An 18750-nucleotide genomic window follows, 5' to 3' on the forward strand; every position below is an offset into this window, starting at 1 on the left:
TGTCCTTATAATAAAAGACATTCAGAAAATTAAAGCAGCATCTGGACTAAAGAAAGATTTGGGTCATAAATACAATAGGGCTAAGGTGAAGAGATGGAAGGAATCATGTATTAGGGTCTTCCCCAATGCCCTGTAATCAACTTATGATGAGTGAAAAATACTTGTATATTACAGGAACTAATTGTAGTGCTTTATTGGTGTCATAAATTTGTTACATGGCAACTAATCTCTATGTCCTTATTGGCTGGTTGCAGATTACCCTGCACTACAATGCTCTCAGAATCCCAATGCCAATTCCAATCCAACGCTTTCCACACAGTGACATTCTACAGGCTGCATCTCTGAATTTACTTGCTGAAGCCCCCCAGATCCTTAAGGAATCTTTGCAAGGTTTGATGAGCTAAAAGATTGTACAAAAAAGAAACAGTGACCACAGTGGTGCTCTTTTACATGCTGACCAAATTCACTTGTTGACAGGAGAATGCAAGGTATCCGAAAACCAGATCACAACCTTTAATGGAGTAAATCTGGCCCAGACAATACCCGAGGGCTGCTACCACATCCTGGCCCAAGACTGCAGCGAGGAATTAAAGTTCATGGTGATGGCAAAGCCATCCAAGGATGAGCCTAGCAAAAATGACATTAACATCAAACTTGGCCACTAGTAAGTACATAATTTATGTGTGCAAACTGCTGCTAAAGGCAATCCTTATTTTCCAAAAATAATTTATATTATTGGTCTTATAATTTATTTTTCATGAAATTGTTTCTTACTGTTGTCTTACTGTCTCTTTGTAACGTCCTCTGTGAGCTCCTGAACTTCCTTTTCCTCCTCACTTAGGGCCAGTTCACACCACATGTAGTCCAGTGCGATTTTTTTTCTGCATCAAAAATGCATATAAAGTAGGTTTTCAATGGTATAGTTCACACCAGTCCTTGCAATCCCAGTGCGTTCCAGATCCAGGAAAAAAAAGTAGAACATGCTGTATACTTCCTGCACTGGACTGTACTGGAACGCTGTAAAAAGCATCAAAAACTCACAGGAACGCACTGGAATGCATCTAAATGCACCAAAAACGCACTGGAACACCCATGTTCTTATTTAAGGTTAAGGAAAATAAAGGGGGGGGGGAAATGCACTGGACTACATCAAAAACGCATCAAAAACACACTGGAATGCATCAAAAAAGCGCATGCAAAAAAGCATATGGAGCGCATCCGGACTGCGTTTCTATGGTGTGAACTGGCCTTTAGAGTTGTTTGTGATGAGCGGTGCACATTAGTTGCGGTCATGGGCACTGCTCTATATATACTATAAATCCAATAGTCCAGAGTCCATAGCCCATCTCAGTGAGCAACAAAGGGTGGCTATGTTCCTACATCATACAGTCAGACCATGGAGAAAGAATATAGCCGCCCTCTAACAGGAAGTCAGATCACAGCAGTGAAAAAAAAAGGGGGGGATTTGGGAATTTAGGGCTGAAAACAAAAGTAGGTACTTTTTTAAATGTAGATATACTTGAATAAACCAGAGTTTAGTGTCACTTTAATTAATATATACATTTCTAGACATGTTTTCAAGGTGAGTAACAGCACTCCTATTTTTAATCTGTGTGATTCCACTACCAACTATGGATGGCAAACAGGCCATAGGTCATCATTTGCCATTGAAGGGCTTATTTAACCCTTTTTTTTTACCAGAGGTTATTGATGTCTAGATGCCCAGACCACATTTGGCAGCATCAATGTGCGTTGCTTTCCTTTAAACCAACTCTGTGACTAATTTCCATGCCTAAACAATTTTTATACATATTTTTATATTTTAAATTTAACTTAATATTATTTTTTGTATCTGATGAACATCGCAGTCAAAATATGGCAGTGTTCATATGAAGACTCAAAGCTTTCACTAATGTAATATTCACATCAAATCAGAAACCTCTTTAATTGGTTCCTAATCATTAGAGAGGACCTGGCTTTTACTGACTGCCAGAATTCAGAACAAGCAGCCATTCAAAGTGTTGCTTGCTGGTTCTCAAAGGGGAGAACATATTTAATTGTATCCTTGGCATGGAGCATCGTGTCAGGGAACCTTAATATACAGATTGAGGGTGGGAAGGGGCTAATAGCCAAAGAGCAATATGCAAAGTTAATTATACTTCCAAAATACTTACTTAAACATTCAAATGATAACATTGAAAGCAATAAAGAAAAACATGTTAAAAAGTCCCCTTTCCTTTTTTCATTCAGTGAGATTAACATGTACCAGCAGTCTGGTGCTACAAAAATGACCATCAATGACCATGCTCTTTCTATGGAACAGCTCCCATACAAATCCTTTGGTGGTATGTACCCTTTTTCTACATAAAAAAAAAAAATGTCAGGTGGATTGTGCTAAAATATAAAGCTAAAATGTTTGTTGCATCAACAGAACCACCAGTTGAAATTTTAAAGACGGAAACAGGTGTGTCCCTGGTAGCACCCGACTTTGGTATCGAGAACATTAACTATGATCAAGGAAATGTTCAGGTATTAACCTTATGTATCTTTTACATCTTTGTATTTCCTCAAACTGTGTCTTAATTATACAACATGTAGTTCATATGCAGTAGACTGAGCCAGACAGTGAAAGTATTTCAGGATGGGAATAGAATGTGGATTTATGCAAAAACATACCATCTCCATCTCAGTTGTTGTCTGTCATACCAGGTACGACCAACTCTCACCATGAAAGGCCAGTTATGCGGTATATGCGGTCATAATGATGATCAGTTCGTTCAAGACTTCCGAAGACCTGATGGATCTGTTGCCAAGGATGCAGCTAGCCATATTCATTCTTGGATCCTTCCTTCTCAGTCCTGCACAGAAGGTATTCCTAGAAACCAACTCTGGGTGGTTGGTGGTGATGGTGGGAAGCTTGTATAGTTAGCAACCAAATTCTACCTTAACACTAAACATTAGGCTATTGGTAGATCAACACAATATTGCAGAGGTAACCATCCCATTTTACATATTTCCCTCTAGGGGTGTATTTACATGGCACCAGCCACCATCCATATCTTCTGTACAGTTTTTTTTTTGGAAAGCGATCAACCATAATTTTGCCCCTGGGGCATGTTAATTAACAGTAAAGCTTCTTCACAACAAGAATACCTATTGCATTTCTCAAAAGACACAGTGGGGAATAACATGCTTTTAATAAACTAGAACAAGAAAAATCAAAGAAACTGCAAAAGAAAGATCAGCTCAATGAAATACTCAATGATAGGTACAGTAAGTCTATAAAGGGGATTTAGGGGTTAGCTTGGGGGAGGTATACTAATAATTTGGGTTAATTGCAGAGATGCACAAGCACTAACAATAATAAAATGAAGGCGGAGAACAGTCTTTGTTTAATAGTTCTATTTTTTTCAAGGGAGGACTGGGGGGACTAAGAAACATTTTCCAAAAAATGTAATTCTTCCTTTGCTTAATTTATTCTGCTAAGGTTGCAACCTTAAACACACTCTTGTGAAACTCGAGGATGTAATCTATGGTGAAAAGTCCAAGTGTTATAATGTTCATCCTGTCCTGCGCTGTTCCAAACAATGTCGTGCAATCAAGACCGTTAAAGTGCCCATTGGTTTCCACTGTCTGCCCTATGGTAGGTGTTCATTCAACTTTTTCAGTGTATAAAGTGAAAATACCAGTTCAATAAAAAAAAGCACATCATTGGGCCTTTTCTTTCAAGAAATATAGTTTTCATTTACAAAGAGTTAACATTAAAAGAGTATTGTATAACATATCTGATTGATGAACAGTCTGAATTGGTCTGAATTTAACAGTCTGTGTTGCCCTCTACATATTGTGTTATACCTTAGCAACAGGAAGGGGAGACCAATTTATTTGCTAGAAGGGAAATAAACAAAGTTCTAAATCACACATGCATGATACCCAAAGTTGCCTTTCTTTTTAAAATCAGTCTAAAAATGTCAAAGTTGTACAAAACTCTGTTAGAGAATAGCTAGAGGTAGTTAATCACACATGAACTGGACTGGCCTTGTAATGCTGAAGATGTTTCACCACTAATTCAAATCCATAGCCCCCTACTGTTCCTGATTAAGGCCTCATCCACATGGGAGTACTTAAGGTCTGTCTTTTGCCTGCCTGGAATGCACAGGTGTTCCATGCATCCGCAAGCAGGTAGTCCTCATTCAAATCAATTGGGATGCAGAGACTGCAAAGACACAGCTGCTTCTCCCAATTTGACTTGCTTGTGGGTGTAGGTGTGGGTGTGGGTGCGTTTCTCCAAACTCACAGCGTTATGAATGAGACCTTAAAGCCTTAGAGAGACAGTCCTTCTTTTGGAACTAAATTTATCTGTCCCTCTTTCCTCCTTAGTTGTTGCTTTTATTGACCTGATAGCCCTCTACAAAAAACAACAAAAAAAAAAAAACGGTATTATTTAACTATCAGTGTTTATTAGTGCACTAAACTATTCATCTAAATGTTAAAGCAGCCTTTCTCAACCTTTTCAACACAGAGGAACCCTTGATATAACTTTCCTGTCTCAGTAAACCCCTGCTAAAAATTTCTATATCTACAACTCATGTTTCTTAAACTTGTGGTCATTGGGAAGAACTACCCCCTTACAGATAGCTTAAAAAAAAACAAGGGGAACTTGTCAGAGAGGCAAAAATTGCTCATTGCTCAAGGAACCCCTAGCAACCTCTGGAGGAACCCTAGTGTTCTATGGACACTTGTTTGAGAAACCCTGCTTTATGGTATTGAATTTGTTACTTTAAAAAAGCCAGGTATCCTTCGGCCTACCTAATGCTAAAAAGTATCTGAGAAATAGTTCCTTATGGGCAATTTAACTAATCACAATAGTGTCATGAGATGTGTCAAGGCAGATGTCGATTGTCCAAGAACAAGATAGGAACTGTGATTGTTTATGAAAACACCCATTCCCCACACTTACAGTATGTGAACTGAGGAAGCCATTTGAATGAGTAGTGAAATTCAACATTCCCAAGTCTTCAGTATTTACAAACAAGTCTAGGTAATGTGGTTAACTACTACTAGCTATACCATGATCTGAATAAATGACAACCTTTACAAGCAATTATACTGCAAGAGAATAATTGCTTGGAACGCTCATACTATCATTTGAATTTGAATAGTTGCGGTGGTTTGTTTTTAGATTATTTCTGCCTCAATTTTATGTTTAAGCCTGGAGTCTCTACACAGCACTTTCATTTTTTATGAAGTCTAATTTATCATTTTTAATGTTTCTTCTTCCTGTAGATTCAGCTCTGGACCTGGTTGAAGGACAAACATACCTAGACAAACCTGAAGATATCACAGAAATGGTAGAAGCCCACACTGCCTGCGCATGTGAATCCTGCTCATCTTAATCTGATATGACACCGTCACTTTATTATTGGAAGTTACTTTAATTCCCTGTATAATCTGTGTAACCCACAGAGACATGATTTTGACTTCAGGGTTATCCCAAGAAGTAATCTCTTTGTAATGTATTTCATTCCCAATAAAAAGTTTGCATTCAAAAATACTGCTGTTCTGGTTTCCTTTGCCAATAAAGATTTGAATGAATAGTCTACCCTCAATGAACAGCTATACTGCAGTAATAAACAGAATTATGTGAATGAGGAGGGTTATTGATGCATATATTGTAATTGGTTATTCCAGTAATTACATTTTAATGTATTTTCAAAATAAAATGAAATTTACGTATGGTCATATTTACATAGTTACATTGCTCCAGCTTGGATTTGGGTGGGGCCTACTCGCCCTGTAGATGTGGACTACACCAGGTTGTGAGGCTGGGGCCAAACTGCCCAAGAATGGGGACCATTTCATGGAAGCACTCACTAATGCACAGGACCAGGCGGGACCACAGTCATGTGAGAATCAGCATTAAGGTGGTACCCCATGATTAGAAGTGAGCTGTCCACCTTTTTCTTCACTGTGAGATACTCTTCCTGTGACACTGTACACATTATCTTCCTGAATGCAGCATTTTGAGGGTATCACCGTGGAGCCTCTGTCCCACTCCACCAGCTCAGCTACTTTGCTGCCTCACTCCCAGTGGCAGAACAGACTCCCACACTAACCAGAGGACCAGCCACCCATGCCCGATACCACCTTCCCACTGGCTGCTATAGCAATCCTACCAGTCCTGGTTAGTCATAGCAACATCATGTTGGGCATCTTCCTGCCATCTCCCCTCTACTGTAAAAAGACACAGGAGGACCCAAACGCCTAGTGCATTACCACAAGTCCACCACCAAATTTTATTGAATAAAAAAAGCCAAAAACATACTGACAAACATGAGTATGTTTGATACGCCATGTTCCTTAATGCACCCCTTTCAATGACTTCAGACTAGACTTTCAACAGTTAATAACTTTACTGAACAATTCAGCAGTGCAGTCCATAGCACAGCACATATAAGTGGTGGGGAATTCCGTTGCTCCAACGGGACTACATGGCTCTGCAGGCCCGATACAACGCTCTTCTGAAGAACAGCCTCTACCGAGCCCTCCCCTCTCAAATATATCAACCCACTACAAGAGTCAGGACCTTAGAAAAACCAAGTAAAGAGTCTAGTTTCAGTTAACCCCTTCCCATCCCTAGCAGCTGAAACTAGCTACATAGTGCAAATACCTTAACAGCGAGAATACAGTCAGTTGTACCCTGTAAGCACCTGCTTACATGGACCACTGTATGTATGTATGTGTTATACCTGTAGGATCCCCATGGAAGCTGGAAATCTTTGTAGTAGGCACACCTACTATAGTGATCTCCACTAGCTTCCAGGTCCCATGGCAAGCAGCTGCCCTGGTTCATTGTTGAATACAGGAGGTTGTTTGCTCGGCGCAGGTGCCATTCAGAGACACCATTTGCATTTACTCAGTGAATGCAAATCATTCTCTGATTGGATGAGATGGAGACACGGGGAGAGAATGAGAATCAGAGAATCCTTTGTGTCTATTGAGAAAATGGAAGATGTTCTCTATGCCAAGCAAAATGACCACCTGTGTTCAATGAGCAGAAGTACATCTTCTGGGACCTAGTAGCTAGAAGAAATCACTGTATTAATGGTGCCTACTACACTGATTTTCAGCTTCCAGGGGTATCCCACAGTTATGGACCAATATAACTATGTATCAATTTCCATCTTCATCTTTAAAGTAAAGGCAATAAATATGAATTCTGTTATAAATGCTGTACTAACAACATTGATTTTTCTAGTCATACCTCCACTTTTCTGTTACAGCGGTTGTGAAGAATAGACTCTCTCCAGAAAAGACCCAGAGCTCTCAGTAATATAAGATATCTGGTCAGACCCCTTTTCTTGTCTACAATATAAGTCTGTGTGAGTATACAGCGCTGTGTGGTGTGGCTGTTACTCAACTTGTCCCGATCAGGGGTCAGGCTCGAAGACCAGTTGCTAAAGCAGTAGCGGGACTACCACCGACCAGCAGGATAGGTACACAGGAAGTCACCCTGGCGGATGTCGCGGGCTCATCTTTGGTGCAGAGTCTAAGTACTAACCGGCGTTCACTAGAGCTCCTGATGGTGGAGATGGATTTGGCTGCATGTTAGTACAAGGTTGCGGTCCTCAGGATTGGATCACCAGGGGGGTGAGCAAGCCGGGGTCCAGAAGCAGATAAGCAGGTATGGGTCAAACAGAAGCGTAGTCAGTAAAACAAGCCAAAGGTCAATAACAAGTAGTTGCAGGTTGGGATCAGGCAGAAGTGTAGTCCAGGAACAAGCCAAGGGTCGACAACAAGTGGTAGCCCAATATGGACGGCAGCATGGAAGACAGGAGCAAGATACTGGCTGGAGAGAGCACAATAATCTTTCAAAGGGGTAGTGCAGAGACATGGCTTAAACCAGGAAGTTCATGGGATGAGCAAAGAGTTCAAGGTTCAGCAGAAGTCATGGCACAAGGAAGGGTTGTCCAATGGATCAGACAGTGTGCAGCATCTCAGGTAGCTCAGCGAGAAGAGTCATTGCCAGACACAGCAGAGGTTCCAGGTTCAAGTCCAGCATAGGGCACTGCAGTATGAACACCAGAAGCAGTGTCTACAATATACATATTATAAGGCATCGCCTAGTAACAATCAATTACACATCATAACATGCAGGGATACAAGATTAAAAAGGGAGTAAAAGGTGCCAGTGCAGGTCAGTTCTCTGTCATCTATTAAATGCAACCAATGCCTGCATCCTCCTGAAATAGAAAATACATTCTCCACCTATGATAACCATGTGGCTCGACAAGATGGAAGAAATCAGGAGGATGGAAGAACTTATCCATTACTCTCAAAACAAACATGAAAACCCATCTTCAAACTAGCTTCTATTGGAGTGCCTTTATCTTCTTGGATGAGTGTAAGGCCCTACTACTTCGCTGCACCTAAATACCACTGCTGTCCCCCCATCGTGCAATTAGGGGAGGTTCTTGTCTGTCGCTACCCCTTCCCCTATTAGCTAATTTCCTCTCCCCGCATTGGTGTTTCTTCCCCACTTTTCCTTTCCTCCGTCGCTATCTCCTTGGTCTCCCAAATAATATTAGACCAGTGATCTCAACATATTCCCTCTCTCTTCTACTCTGCTTTCTCCCTACTCTCCCTTTTTAACCTACACCTCATCTACCCCATCCCCATATGTCTTTAACAATGAAAGAGATGCTGCTGCTCCAGGCAAGTGACAGGTGGGATCTAGCCTGGCTCTCTCATGCAGGTGCCCGCCCAGCTCGTCACCGAAACATAAACTGGAAGAAGTGGCTGCACACCGCAGGAAGATGCCAATAGTTGCAATGATTCATTCCATAATAAAGATGAACACCAAACACCACGGACAAAAGATGGTTGACATGTTTTACACAAAAGTGTGCTTAATCATAACCTTGAAGAAAAGGGGAAAGGGGCAAAGGGGAAAGCTTGACTTGTTTGTGCCCATCCACCCCCCCCCCCCCCACTGCCACATTTGGCAATTTTTGGGGGGGAGAAGGTACCTGGTTTTGACAGGTACCCGCTCCCCCTTCCGGCTCAAATTGCCCACAGCTAAGCCGGAAGCTTACACCCCCTCCTCCTTCACCCGCAGTCTTCTGGGACACATTACGTGTCCCAGAAGACTACGGGACCATTCCCAAGGTGCAGCATGACTCGCTCATGTGCAGTAGGAAGCAGGCTGTGAAGCCGCAAGGTTTCACTTCCTTTTTCCCTTACTAGAGATGCCGGTGCCTTCACCCAAAGATGATTGAAGACAGGTAAGTGTCCTTATATTAAAAGTCAGTAGCTACAGTATATGTAGCTGCTGACTTTTATTTTTTTCTGAAGGAGCCTGGAGCTCCTCTTTAAGCACGCTTTTGGTGTGCGGCCACTTCTTCCACTTTATTTTCCATATGTATGTACCTTAAAATGGAAAGAGCACTTCAGAGTACTTTCCTACTACAAACATCCTAAACAGTATTGTTTAGGCATGCTTTTTCTTTCAGTAGTTTTATTCAGTTTTTGTACAAAACAGATAAAGATAAGGTTGTGACAATAACCAAATATGACAGAGTACAGCCATGAAGATTTCTAGGATTCATTACTAAGGCAATTATATGGAAATATGATTGTCACACAACAAAGACCAAGGCAAGAGTTGAGATTGGCCAGAGGCCCAAGTAAAGAGGAAGGAAAAGAAAAGGAGAAAGACCAATAGATAGAATGTGCAGTGTCCCATCTTGAAGCACGAAAGGAATGGGGCCTAGGAGTAAACACGAGGTTATGACTTCAAGCACCAGCAATTAATTCAGTCAAGGGGTTCCAAATCTTTTGAAATGTTATTGTTTGTCTTTTAGTATACTGCCTAATTTTTCAAGTGTTATGTTTGATCACAGGATAAGAGGTCACTGCGTTCTTCCAGGCCCTAGGGATTGTGATTTTGATTGTTATTAATATAAAGAATATCAGGGATTGTGAGTGTTTAGTTGTCCTCTGGGGTGAGTCATAGAACAATACACATTGTGGGGTGGGGATTGGGAACACATATACCAGTAACCATGTAGATGAGCTTCAGTACCCTGTTCCAAAACTTTTGAAGCCTGGGGCATTCCCACCAGATGTGGTAGTCATGCTTTTCATTATATCCTTGGCAAGTAGTTGCAGGTTGGGATCAGGTGGAAGCATGGTCCAGGAACAAGCCAAGGGTCTATAACAAGTGGTAGCACAATATGGACGGCAACATGGAAGACAGGAGTGAGATACTGGCTGGAGAGGGCACAATATTCTGGCAAACAGGAAGTGCAGATACATGGCTTAAATTAGGAAGTTCATGGGAGGAGCAAAGAGTTCAAGGTTCAGCAGAAGTCAAGGCACAAGGCAGGGTTGTTGTGGATCAGACAGGGTGCTGTCCAGCATCTCAGGTAGCTCAGCGAGAAGAGTCATTGCCAGACACAGCAGAGGTCCCATGTTTAGGTCCAGGCCCTGACATAGCTAGTCCAGTATAGGGCAGTGCAGTATGAGCACCAGAAGCAGTATCTACACTGATAAAAAAAACATATTTTTTGGGCATCTTGAAGGCATCGCCTAACAACAATCAGTTACGCATCATAACATGCATGGATACAATATTAAAAAGATGCCAGAGCAGGTCAGTTCTCTGTCATCTATTAAATGCAACCAATGTCTGCATCCTCCTGAACTAGAAAAACCTTTCTCCACCTACGATATCCATGTGGCTCGACAAGGTGGAAGAAATCAGGAGGATGGAAGAACTTATCCATTACTCTCAAAACAAACATAAAAACCCATCTTCAAATGAGCTTCTATTGGAGTGCCTTTATCTTCTTGGATGAGTGTAAGGACCTACTATTTTGCTGCACCTAAATACCACTGCTGTCCCCCCATCATGCAATTAGGGGTGGTCCTTGTCTTTCATTACTCCTATTCCCTACCCCTTCCCCTATTAGCCAATTTCTTCTCCCCGCTTTGGTGTTTCTTCCCCACTTTTCCTTTCCTCCTTTGCTATCCCCCTCCTCTCCCAATAATTACATAGTTACATATAGTTACATAATAGGTGAGGTTGAAAAAAGTCCATCAAGTCCAACCTATGTGTTGATTATATGTCAGTATTACATTGTATATCCCTGTATGTTGTGGTCAATCAGGTGCTTATCTAATAGTTTTTTGAAACTATCGATGCCCCCCCGCTAAAACCACCGCCTGTGGAAGGGAATTCCACATCTTTGCTGCTCTTACTGTAAAGAACCCTCTACGTAGTTTAAGGTTAAACCTCTTTTCTTCTAATTTTAATGAGTGGCCAGGTGTCTTGTTAAACTCCCTTCATGAAAAAGTTTAATCCCTATTGTAGGGTCACCTGAATATATTTACTCTTAAGAAGAGGAGATTAAGGGGGGATATGATCACCATGTATAAATATATAAGGGGTCCATATAGTGAACTTGGTGTTGAGTTATTCACTACGGTCAACACTGAGAACAAGGGGGCACACTTTACGTCTAGAGGAAAAGAGATTTCATCTCCAAATACGGAAAGGTTTCTTCACAGTAAGATCTGTAAAAATGTGGAATAGACTCCTTCCAGAGGTGGTTCTGGCCAGCTCAGTAGATTGCTTTAAGAAAGGCCTGGATACTTTCCTAAATGTATATAATATAACTGGGTACTAACATTTGCAGGTAAAGTTGATCCAGGGAAAATACGATTGCCTCTCTGGGATCAGGAAGGAATTTTTCCCCTGCTGTAGCAAATTGGATCATGCTTTTCTGGGGTTTTTGCACCTTCCTCTGGATCAACTGTGGGAATAGGATTGGGCATATGGGATTGTATGACATATATATATATTTTTTTTTTTTTTTTTTATGGTTGAACTAGATGCGCTTTTTCAACCTGACTTAACTATGTAACTATGTAATGCTTCAGTGCACCACTCTATAGAAAGCCAAAAGCATGCTAAAATGCCGAAATAGTGTGTCTCTCCATTCTGAGACAGATCAGCTGTCTCCTGCACCGTCCTGTCCCCTCCCCAACATGTGTCGATACAGGGATAAATCGTATCTTCCTCAGTATATTCTAGTATATATTTGGATTATAAGGTTTTATAAGTAATCACTGTTGTGTGATTTTGAAGAGGATTTAGCCACATAAAGGCACTTTTTTCCTGGATTTATTTGTTTGAAACACATATGGACATTAGGATGGAAAAGGACCTGGGGTCCTAGTAGATGATAGGCTCAGCAATGGCATGCAATGCCAAGCTGCTGCTAACAAAGCAAACAGAATATTGGCATGCATTATTTTTTTTTTTTTAATTCTTTATTTTCTTTTACACAAATACAAAAAACCTTCACCCCTACATTCATATGGGGCTCTATAAAACTTATCACAACATATATCAAATACTCCTTTTCACGTTTAATTACATAGTGATATTTTTCCCTTTTGTTCCCCACTCCCACCCTCCCCCCCAGCCTACCTCTGCAGACAGTCCTCTTCTTCACTCTATACGCCACTTCTCCTACTTTCACTTTAACAACAATAGTCTGGAGATTTATGCTATCATTACTTCCACATACCGTTTGGATTTCCTAAATGCCACCCATGGGCCCCACTTGCCCATTTCCTCCTCATGATTTCTATCTACTTGGGTTTCTGGCTCTATTTTTTCCATTAAGTACACTTCATTTACTCTATTGATCCACTCTCTAAGGTTTGGGCCTTCTGATTGCTGCCACTTCTTTGGGATCAAATTTTTTGCAGAATTTAATAATATTGGGGTTAGGGAGGACCTGTACCCTTTTTTTCCTCCCTCCGTCCCATGAAACAGACAGTCCCAGGGATTGTACGGTATATTTTTCCCTGTTATTTCTTCGCTAGTTTTAATCACTTCCTTCCAATATAGTTTAATTTTGGGGCAGTTCCACCAAAGGTGTGCCATGTTTCCTAGTTCCCCACATCCTCTCCAACAGTCCGCCGATCTTTCTGCTGCAAATTTACTAAGTTTTGCCGGGGTCAGATACCATCTGGCCAGGCATTTAAAGTTGCTCTCTATTGTTTTTATATCTGATGCTGTTCCATATGTGGCCCCCAAAATGTTTTCCATCATTTCCGAGCTACGCCCTAATTCTAATTCCTCTTCCCATATCTTCAAATATGGCGGTGGCTCCAACTCTTCTTTATTCTTCAGGATTTTATATATTGCGGAAATCTTCCTCTTCCCTCCTTCCTTACAAAATAACTTCTCTATCTCTCTGAGGTCCTCTCCCCCCCTTAAGGGCCCCGGCAGACCTTGTACAAAGTGCATAAGTTGCCTATACCTCCACCCGTTTATTTTCCATAAATCCCTTTGTGATTCTAATTCTTGTTGTGTACGAATTTTCCCCCTTGTGATCAAATCTTTTACTTGTGCTTCTTTCTTTAAAATCCAATTTCCCCCCACCTCCTCCATCCCGGGAGGGAAGAATATATTATTTTTCAAAAAAATCAAGGGTGAGTTATACTCCCATGTGTTACTTTGGTGAATCTGATCCCATATTTTCAGTGTAAGGTGCGTGATAAAGTGCGTTTCTGTCCCTAATCTCCTCTGACCAGGTGGATTCCATAACATGTGATTTAACTGCGTGTTACTTAACTCCATCTCTAAACTAACCCATCTTTTACTTTCTCTGCTTTTCTCCCACTCTAGTGCCCGTGCTAAAATAATCGCTTTAAAGTAATTCCTAAAATCGGGTATTGCTAACCCCCCTTGTGTTTTTCCTCTACTCAATACTTTGTGTGCTATTCTATGGTTTTTCTTTTCCCAGACGTATTTGCTTATTAAATCTGACAGTCTTCTAAAGAAATTTTGTGCTAAGGGAATTGGGAGCATCTGCATCCTATAGAGTATTTTTGGTGCTAGGACCATCTTCACAACATTTACTCGTCCTATCCATGAGACCGGGCAATAGCTTATTCTTTTTATTTCTGTTCTAATTTCATTCAGGAGGGGTATAAAATTTAAATTATAGAGGTTTTCCCTGGTAATTACCAGGATTACCCCCAGATATTTTATGTTATCTTTCCATGGGAATTGAAACACTTCCGCTAAGGCACTGACCTCTACTTTGTTGATGTTTATTTTTAGGGCTTCTGACTTATCTAAGTTAATTTTAAAGTTAGAGAGCTCACTATATTGTCTCAGAATTGCTAACAGATTGGGAATGGAGATTCTAGGATTTGAAATATATAATAATACGTCATCGGCGAATGCGGCTAATTTATGTTCTTCCCCGTTGACCTTATACCCACTCACGTCCGGGCTCTTCCGAATCCGGGCGAGAAGGGGTTCCCACGCTAGGACAAATAGAAGCGGGGAGAGAGGGCAGCCCTGCCTAGTCCCGTTTTGCATGGTGAACTGGGCTGAGGGCATGTTATTTACTTTCACATACGCTGTCGGTTGGTTATAGAGTGTTCTAATCCACTTTAACATTGTTGGCCCTATTCTCATCTTCTCTAACGTAGTGAACATGAATCCCCAGTCGACTCTGTCAAATGCCTTTTCGGCGTCTATTGACAAGAGAATGGCTGGGGATCTACCTGCCCTAAACGCTTCCATTACTAGTAGGGATCTAAACCCATTGTCTCTGCCCTCTCTCCCCGGCACAAATCCCACCTGATCTGGGTGGATCAAGTAAGGCATTCTCTCTTTTAATCGGAGGGCAAGCACTTTGGCATACAATTTTGTATCTTTAATAATGCTATTGGCCTGTAACTTGAGCACAAGGTACGGTCCTTGCCCTCCTTAGGTACCAATGTCACTGATGCCAGTAGAGCGTCCCTGCCTAGTTCCCCCTGTTTCCCCATCGTATTCCACAACTGGCATAGTCTGGGGATCAGGGTCTCCTTAAACTTTTAAAAAAAACTCACTGTGAAGCCATCAGGCCCGGGACTTTTCCCTGTAGGGGTTGCTTCGAGTGCCTGCATTATCTCGTCATGTGTCATTGGTCTCTCTAATTCCGCTGCTTCTACTTCTGTAAGTGTTGGTAAGTCTGCTTCCTTAATAAACTCCCTCATCTTTACCTCCTCTATCCTACCTTTTTCCTTCTTCCCCACTGAGTAGAGCAACGAGAAGTACTGTCTGAACTCCTCCCCTATTTCTTTAGAAGTGTATCTGCTTTCACCCTTTCTATTCCTGATCTTTTCAATATAATTTTCCTCCTTCTTTTTTCTTGACTATTGTAGCTAGATGTTTTCCTACTTTGTTCCCCCTCTGGTAGATCTTTTTAAGATGTCTATTTCTATTTTTCCAGGAGTCTTCTGTTACTACTTCCCTTAATTCCTCTCTCTTTATCATTAATTCTGCCAACACCTCCTTTTCCTCTCCCCCCCTGGCTTTGTGTGTTTGTTCTAGTTGGTGTATTTTTACTACAAGATTTTCTATCTTTTTTTTCCTTTCTTTTTTCTCCCCTGCACCTATCGAGATAAGGACCCCCCTAATATAGGCTTTGAAGGTTTCCCATATTATTGTCCCGGAAATCTTCTCAGAATCATTATTGTGGAAGAATTCGTCAATTTCTGACTGAACTCTCTCCACAATAGTCTCCTTCTCAAGTAATTTTTCATTTAACCTCCATGTAAAGGGGTTCCTCTGTTGGCCCTCTAATCTTATTGTTATTGTTACTGGGGCGTGATCTGATAAGGTCATAATTTCTATCCTCGATCCCGCTATTGACTCCAACAAGGAATGATCAACAAACCAGTAATCCAGCCTTGAATAAGTCCTATGGACCGGGGAAAAAAAAGTGTAGTCCCTCTCCTTAGGGTGTTGGATTCTCCAGACATCCACCAGATGATTATCATATAGTTTCCGCCTGAGACTCAGTAGCTGTTTATTTACTTCCCCTCCTGATCCAGATGATCTATCCAAGACTGGATCCATACACATGTTCAAATCTCCTGCCAGTATCACTTCCCCCTCACTGAATTCCACCAACCTGTTCAGGGTCCGGGAGAGATATCTGGTTGGGTCTTTATTTGGGCTATATATGTTGGCCAGAGTATAAGTCTTGCCCCACAGTTGTATTTTAATAAACAAAAATCGCCCCTCTATATCCACCCTCCTGTCCACAATTTTAATCTTTATCCGTTGTGCAAACCCGATAGCTACTCCCTTCGCCCTTTTGGTTGGTGAATCACAATATATCCAGGTGGGGTACATCCTAGTCTCCAGCTAAAAATACCATCCTCTTGAACCAAATGTGTCTCCTGTAAAAAAATTATATCTGTACCATATGTTTGTATTTCTTTTAACACCATATTTCTCTTACCAGGTGAGTTTAAACCTTTTACGTTATACGATAAACATTTGACTTCCATTGTTATTTATTTTTTGGGCTTCCTTCCTTCGTTTCTCAGAACTCTTTCTATTCCCTCTCCCCTTTATCCTGTAGGCCCTACCCAGGCTGTCCCCCACACCCCGCCAAGTCGGGAGAGAGAAGCCCCAGGGTAACAAAAATAGAAAAATAAGCAAAGAAAGTAACGTCTGCAGTGGTTTCGCCCCCCCCTCCCCCCTCAGTGTGTTTTGTGCTTAGTGCTGTTTTTCCAGCTGTGCTGTACTTCGCTGCACTGTCTCCTGCTGCCGCCCTTTGACCTCCACACTGCCGTCACTCTAAGGAGTTACTATGCCGACTGTGTGCGCTTCCTCCGTGGGGGGTAGAGGAGCACTTGATAGCTCCCAGTGCATTCGTGGGTTGCGGGGGGGCTACTGAGCAATGGGGGGGACGCGGACCAGGAGGGATTAGTCAGGCTTCTGGGACTTCAGGAGGTCCGTCTCCGTAACCCATCTCCTGGGGTATGCGTCTTGCTGGGCAGATCTTTCACCCTAGTCCTTCTCCTCGGGAACAGGTCTCCTGCTTCTGGCTTTCGGGTTTCCACGGTGCTGTCGCTGCTTTACCATTGGCAGCGTCTGCTCTGTCCGCCCGCTGCCTCTCCGTCCCTCAGTACCTCCATTCGGATCAGACGCTTCCTCCTCCACCCCACTGACGAGCCCCTCCCCTACACCTGTGTACGTCACATCCCTCTCCGCCCGAATCCTATTGGCATGCATTAAAAAGGGGATCAACTCCAGAGATAAAACGATGATTCTCCCGCTCTACAAGACTCTGGTCAGGCCAGGGCCGGACTGGCCTACTGGGATACTGGGAGATTTCCCAGTAGGCCGCCTGCCCTGGGGCCATTTTGAGTTGAGGCTGCAGTGCTCCCCTCTCTCCTGCTCCTGTGTGTCACGGAGCTGGCTGGGTCTGTGCTCAGCGGTAACACAGTCCCGCCCCCTAGATCGGCTCGTGTGATAGTAGATAGAATCAGTGCTCCGCCTATCACACGAGCCGGCCTAGGGGGGCAGGACCGCGTTACAGCGCCGCCACCGAACACAGACCCACCCAGCTCCGTGATTCACAGGAGGAGATGCCCGCCCGTACAGCCCGCCCTGTGTGCCTGATAGGAGGATCGGCGGGGGGGGCGCATATAGAGGAAATTAGCTTTTTATAATCCTCCATGCAGCCACTGAATGCTTGCAGGAGGGAGAGGAGGAGAATCAAGCATTCAGCGGTTGCATGGAGGAATATAGAAAGCTCATTTCCTCTAAATGCGGCCCCCCTGCTGATCCTCCTATCCAACTTCTTTTACTGCCCCCCTAGTTCTCCTTGTGCTCCCTGGCTCCCCCCCGCCCGTGCTCTCCTCCCCCACCACACTCTCCAGCCCCCCCCCACAGTTCTCTCCACCCCTGTTCTTTATGCCCCCCCTGCTCTCCAGCTCTCCCCACCCTTCTCTAGCCACCATCCCAGCGCGCTCCACTCCCCCCAGTGCTCTGCACCCCTGTTCTTTCTCCCCCCAGTACTCTCCACCCCTGTTCTTTCTCCCCCCCAGTGGTCTCCAGCTCTCCCTATCACTCTCCAGCCCCCCCCAGTGCTCTCCGCCCCCCACAGTTCTCTCCACCCCCCCATTCTCCCCACCCCTGTTCTTTCTGGCCCCCCGGTGCTTTCAAGCTCCACCCATCGCTCTCCAGCCCCCTGTGCTCTCTGCCCCGTGCTCTCAACCCCTGTTCTTTTTGGCTCCCCTTCCAGTGCTCTCAAGTTCATTGCATTGAGCTCTTGTATCATGTCTGCAGTCTCTGACCATCTCCTGTATCATGTCTGCAGTCTCTGATGGAGTCTGGAGAGGAGTCAAGAGTGGGAGCACCACCGTGATGAGGGTCATGGGAGAAGTCAGACGTGTGTGGACTGTGGAGAGTAGACTATGGGATAGAAACCAGAGGCACCGAGCTGGAGCCGACTGACTGAGCCCTGCACGGTGCACCTGAGTGGAGGTCAGTGACAGCACCGGTAGGCCAGTCTGAGGGGGGGGGGGGTCACTGATGTAAGGGGGGAGTGAATACGATAATGTAAGGGGGCACTGATATAAATGGTTTCCTCCTTATATCAGTAACCCACCCCCCCTTACCTTAGTGTAGTCTTTCTGTGGAAGGTGGCCTCCCCCCCCCAACATTCTGAGTTCCTGGGGTCCTCCTTGATGATTGACCACTTACCACTTTTAACTGGAATATATATATATATAGCCCTATGTGATTTCATATCTGTCTTATCTATATATAATACACTCTTCAAATGTGCTTTAAAATGTATGGTTTTCCCTTTCATGAACAAGAAAATAATGACGTTATGTTGTTGCGCTGGTTTAATAATGCTGTGGGGCTGG

General features: G+C 43.1%; 1 protein-coding gene across 2 annotated transcripts in view; it reads left to right on the forward strand.

The window, feature by feature from the left end:
• Positions 1-5552, forward strand: part of LOC141103726 (vitellogenin-A2-like) — a 41783-nt gene extending 36231 nt beyond the window's left edge. For both annotated transcript variants that reach the window (XM_073593633.1, XM_073593634.1), the window contains exons 29-35: positions 255-390; positions 478-664; positions 2251-2345; positions 2432-2529; positions 2710-2869; positions 3488-3643; positions 5287-5552. In XM_073593633.1, coding sequence (XP_073449734.1) covers positions 255-390; positions 478-664; positions 2251-2345; positions 2432-2529; positions 2710-2869; positions 3488-3643; positions 5287-5396 — 942 coding nt within the window. In that variant the 3' untranslated portion in view covers positions 5397-5552. The remainder of the gene's footprint in view (positions 1-254; positions 391-477; positions 665-2250; positions 2346-2431; positions 2530-2709; positions 2870-3487; positions 3644-5286) is intronic.
• Positions 5553-18750: the final 13198 nt, after the last annotated feature.

The sequence above is a fragment of the Aquarana catesbeiana genome, linkage group LG07, assembly GCF_042186555.1.
Source record: "Aquarana catesbeiana isolate 2022-GZ linkage group LG07, ASM4218655v1, whole genome shotgun sequence".
NCBI classification, from domain to species: domain Eukaryota; kingdom Metazoa; phylum Chordata; class Amphibia; order Anura; family Ranidae; genus Aquarana; species Aquarana catesbeiana.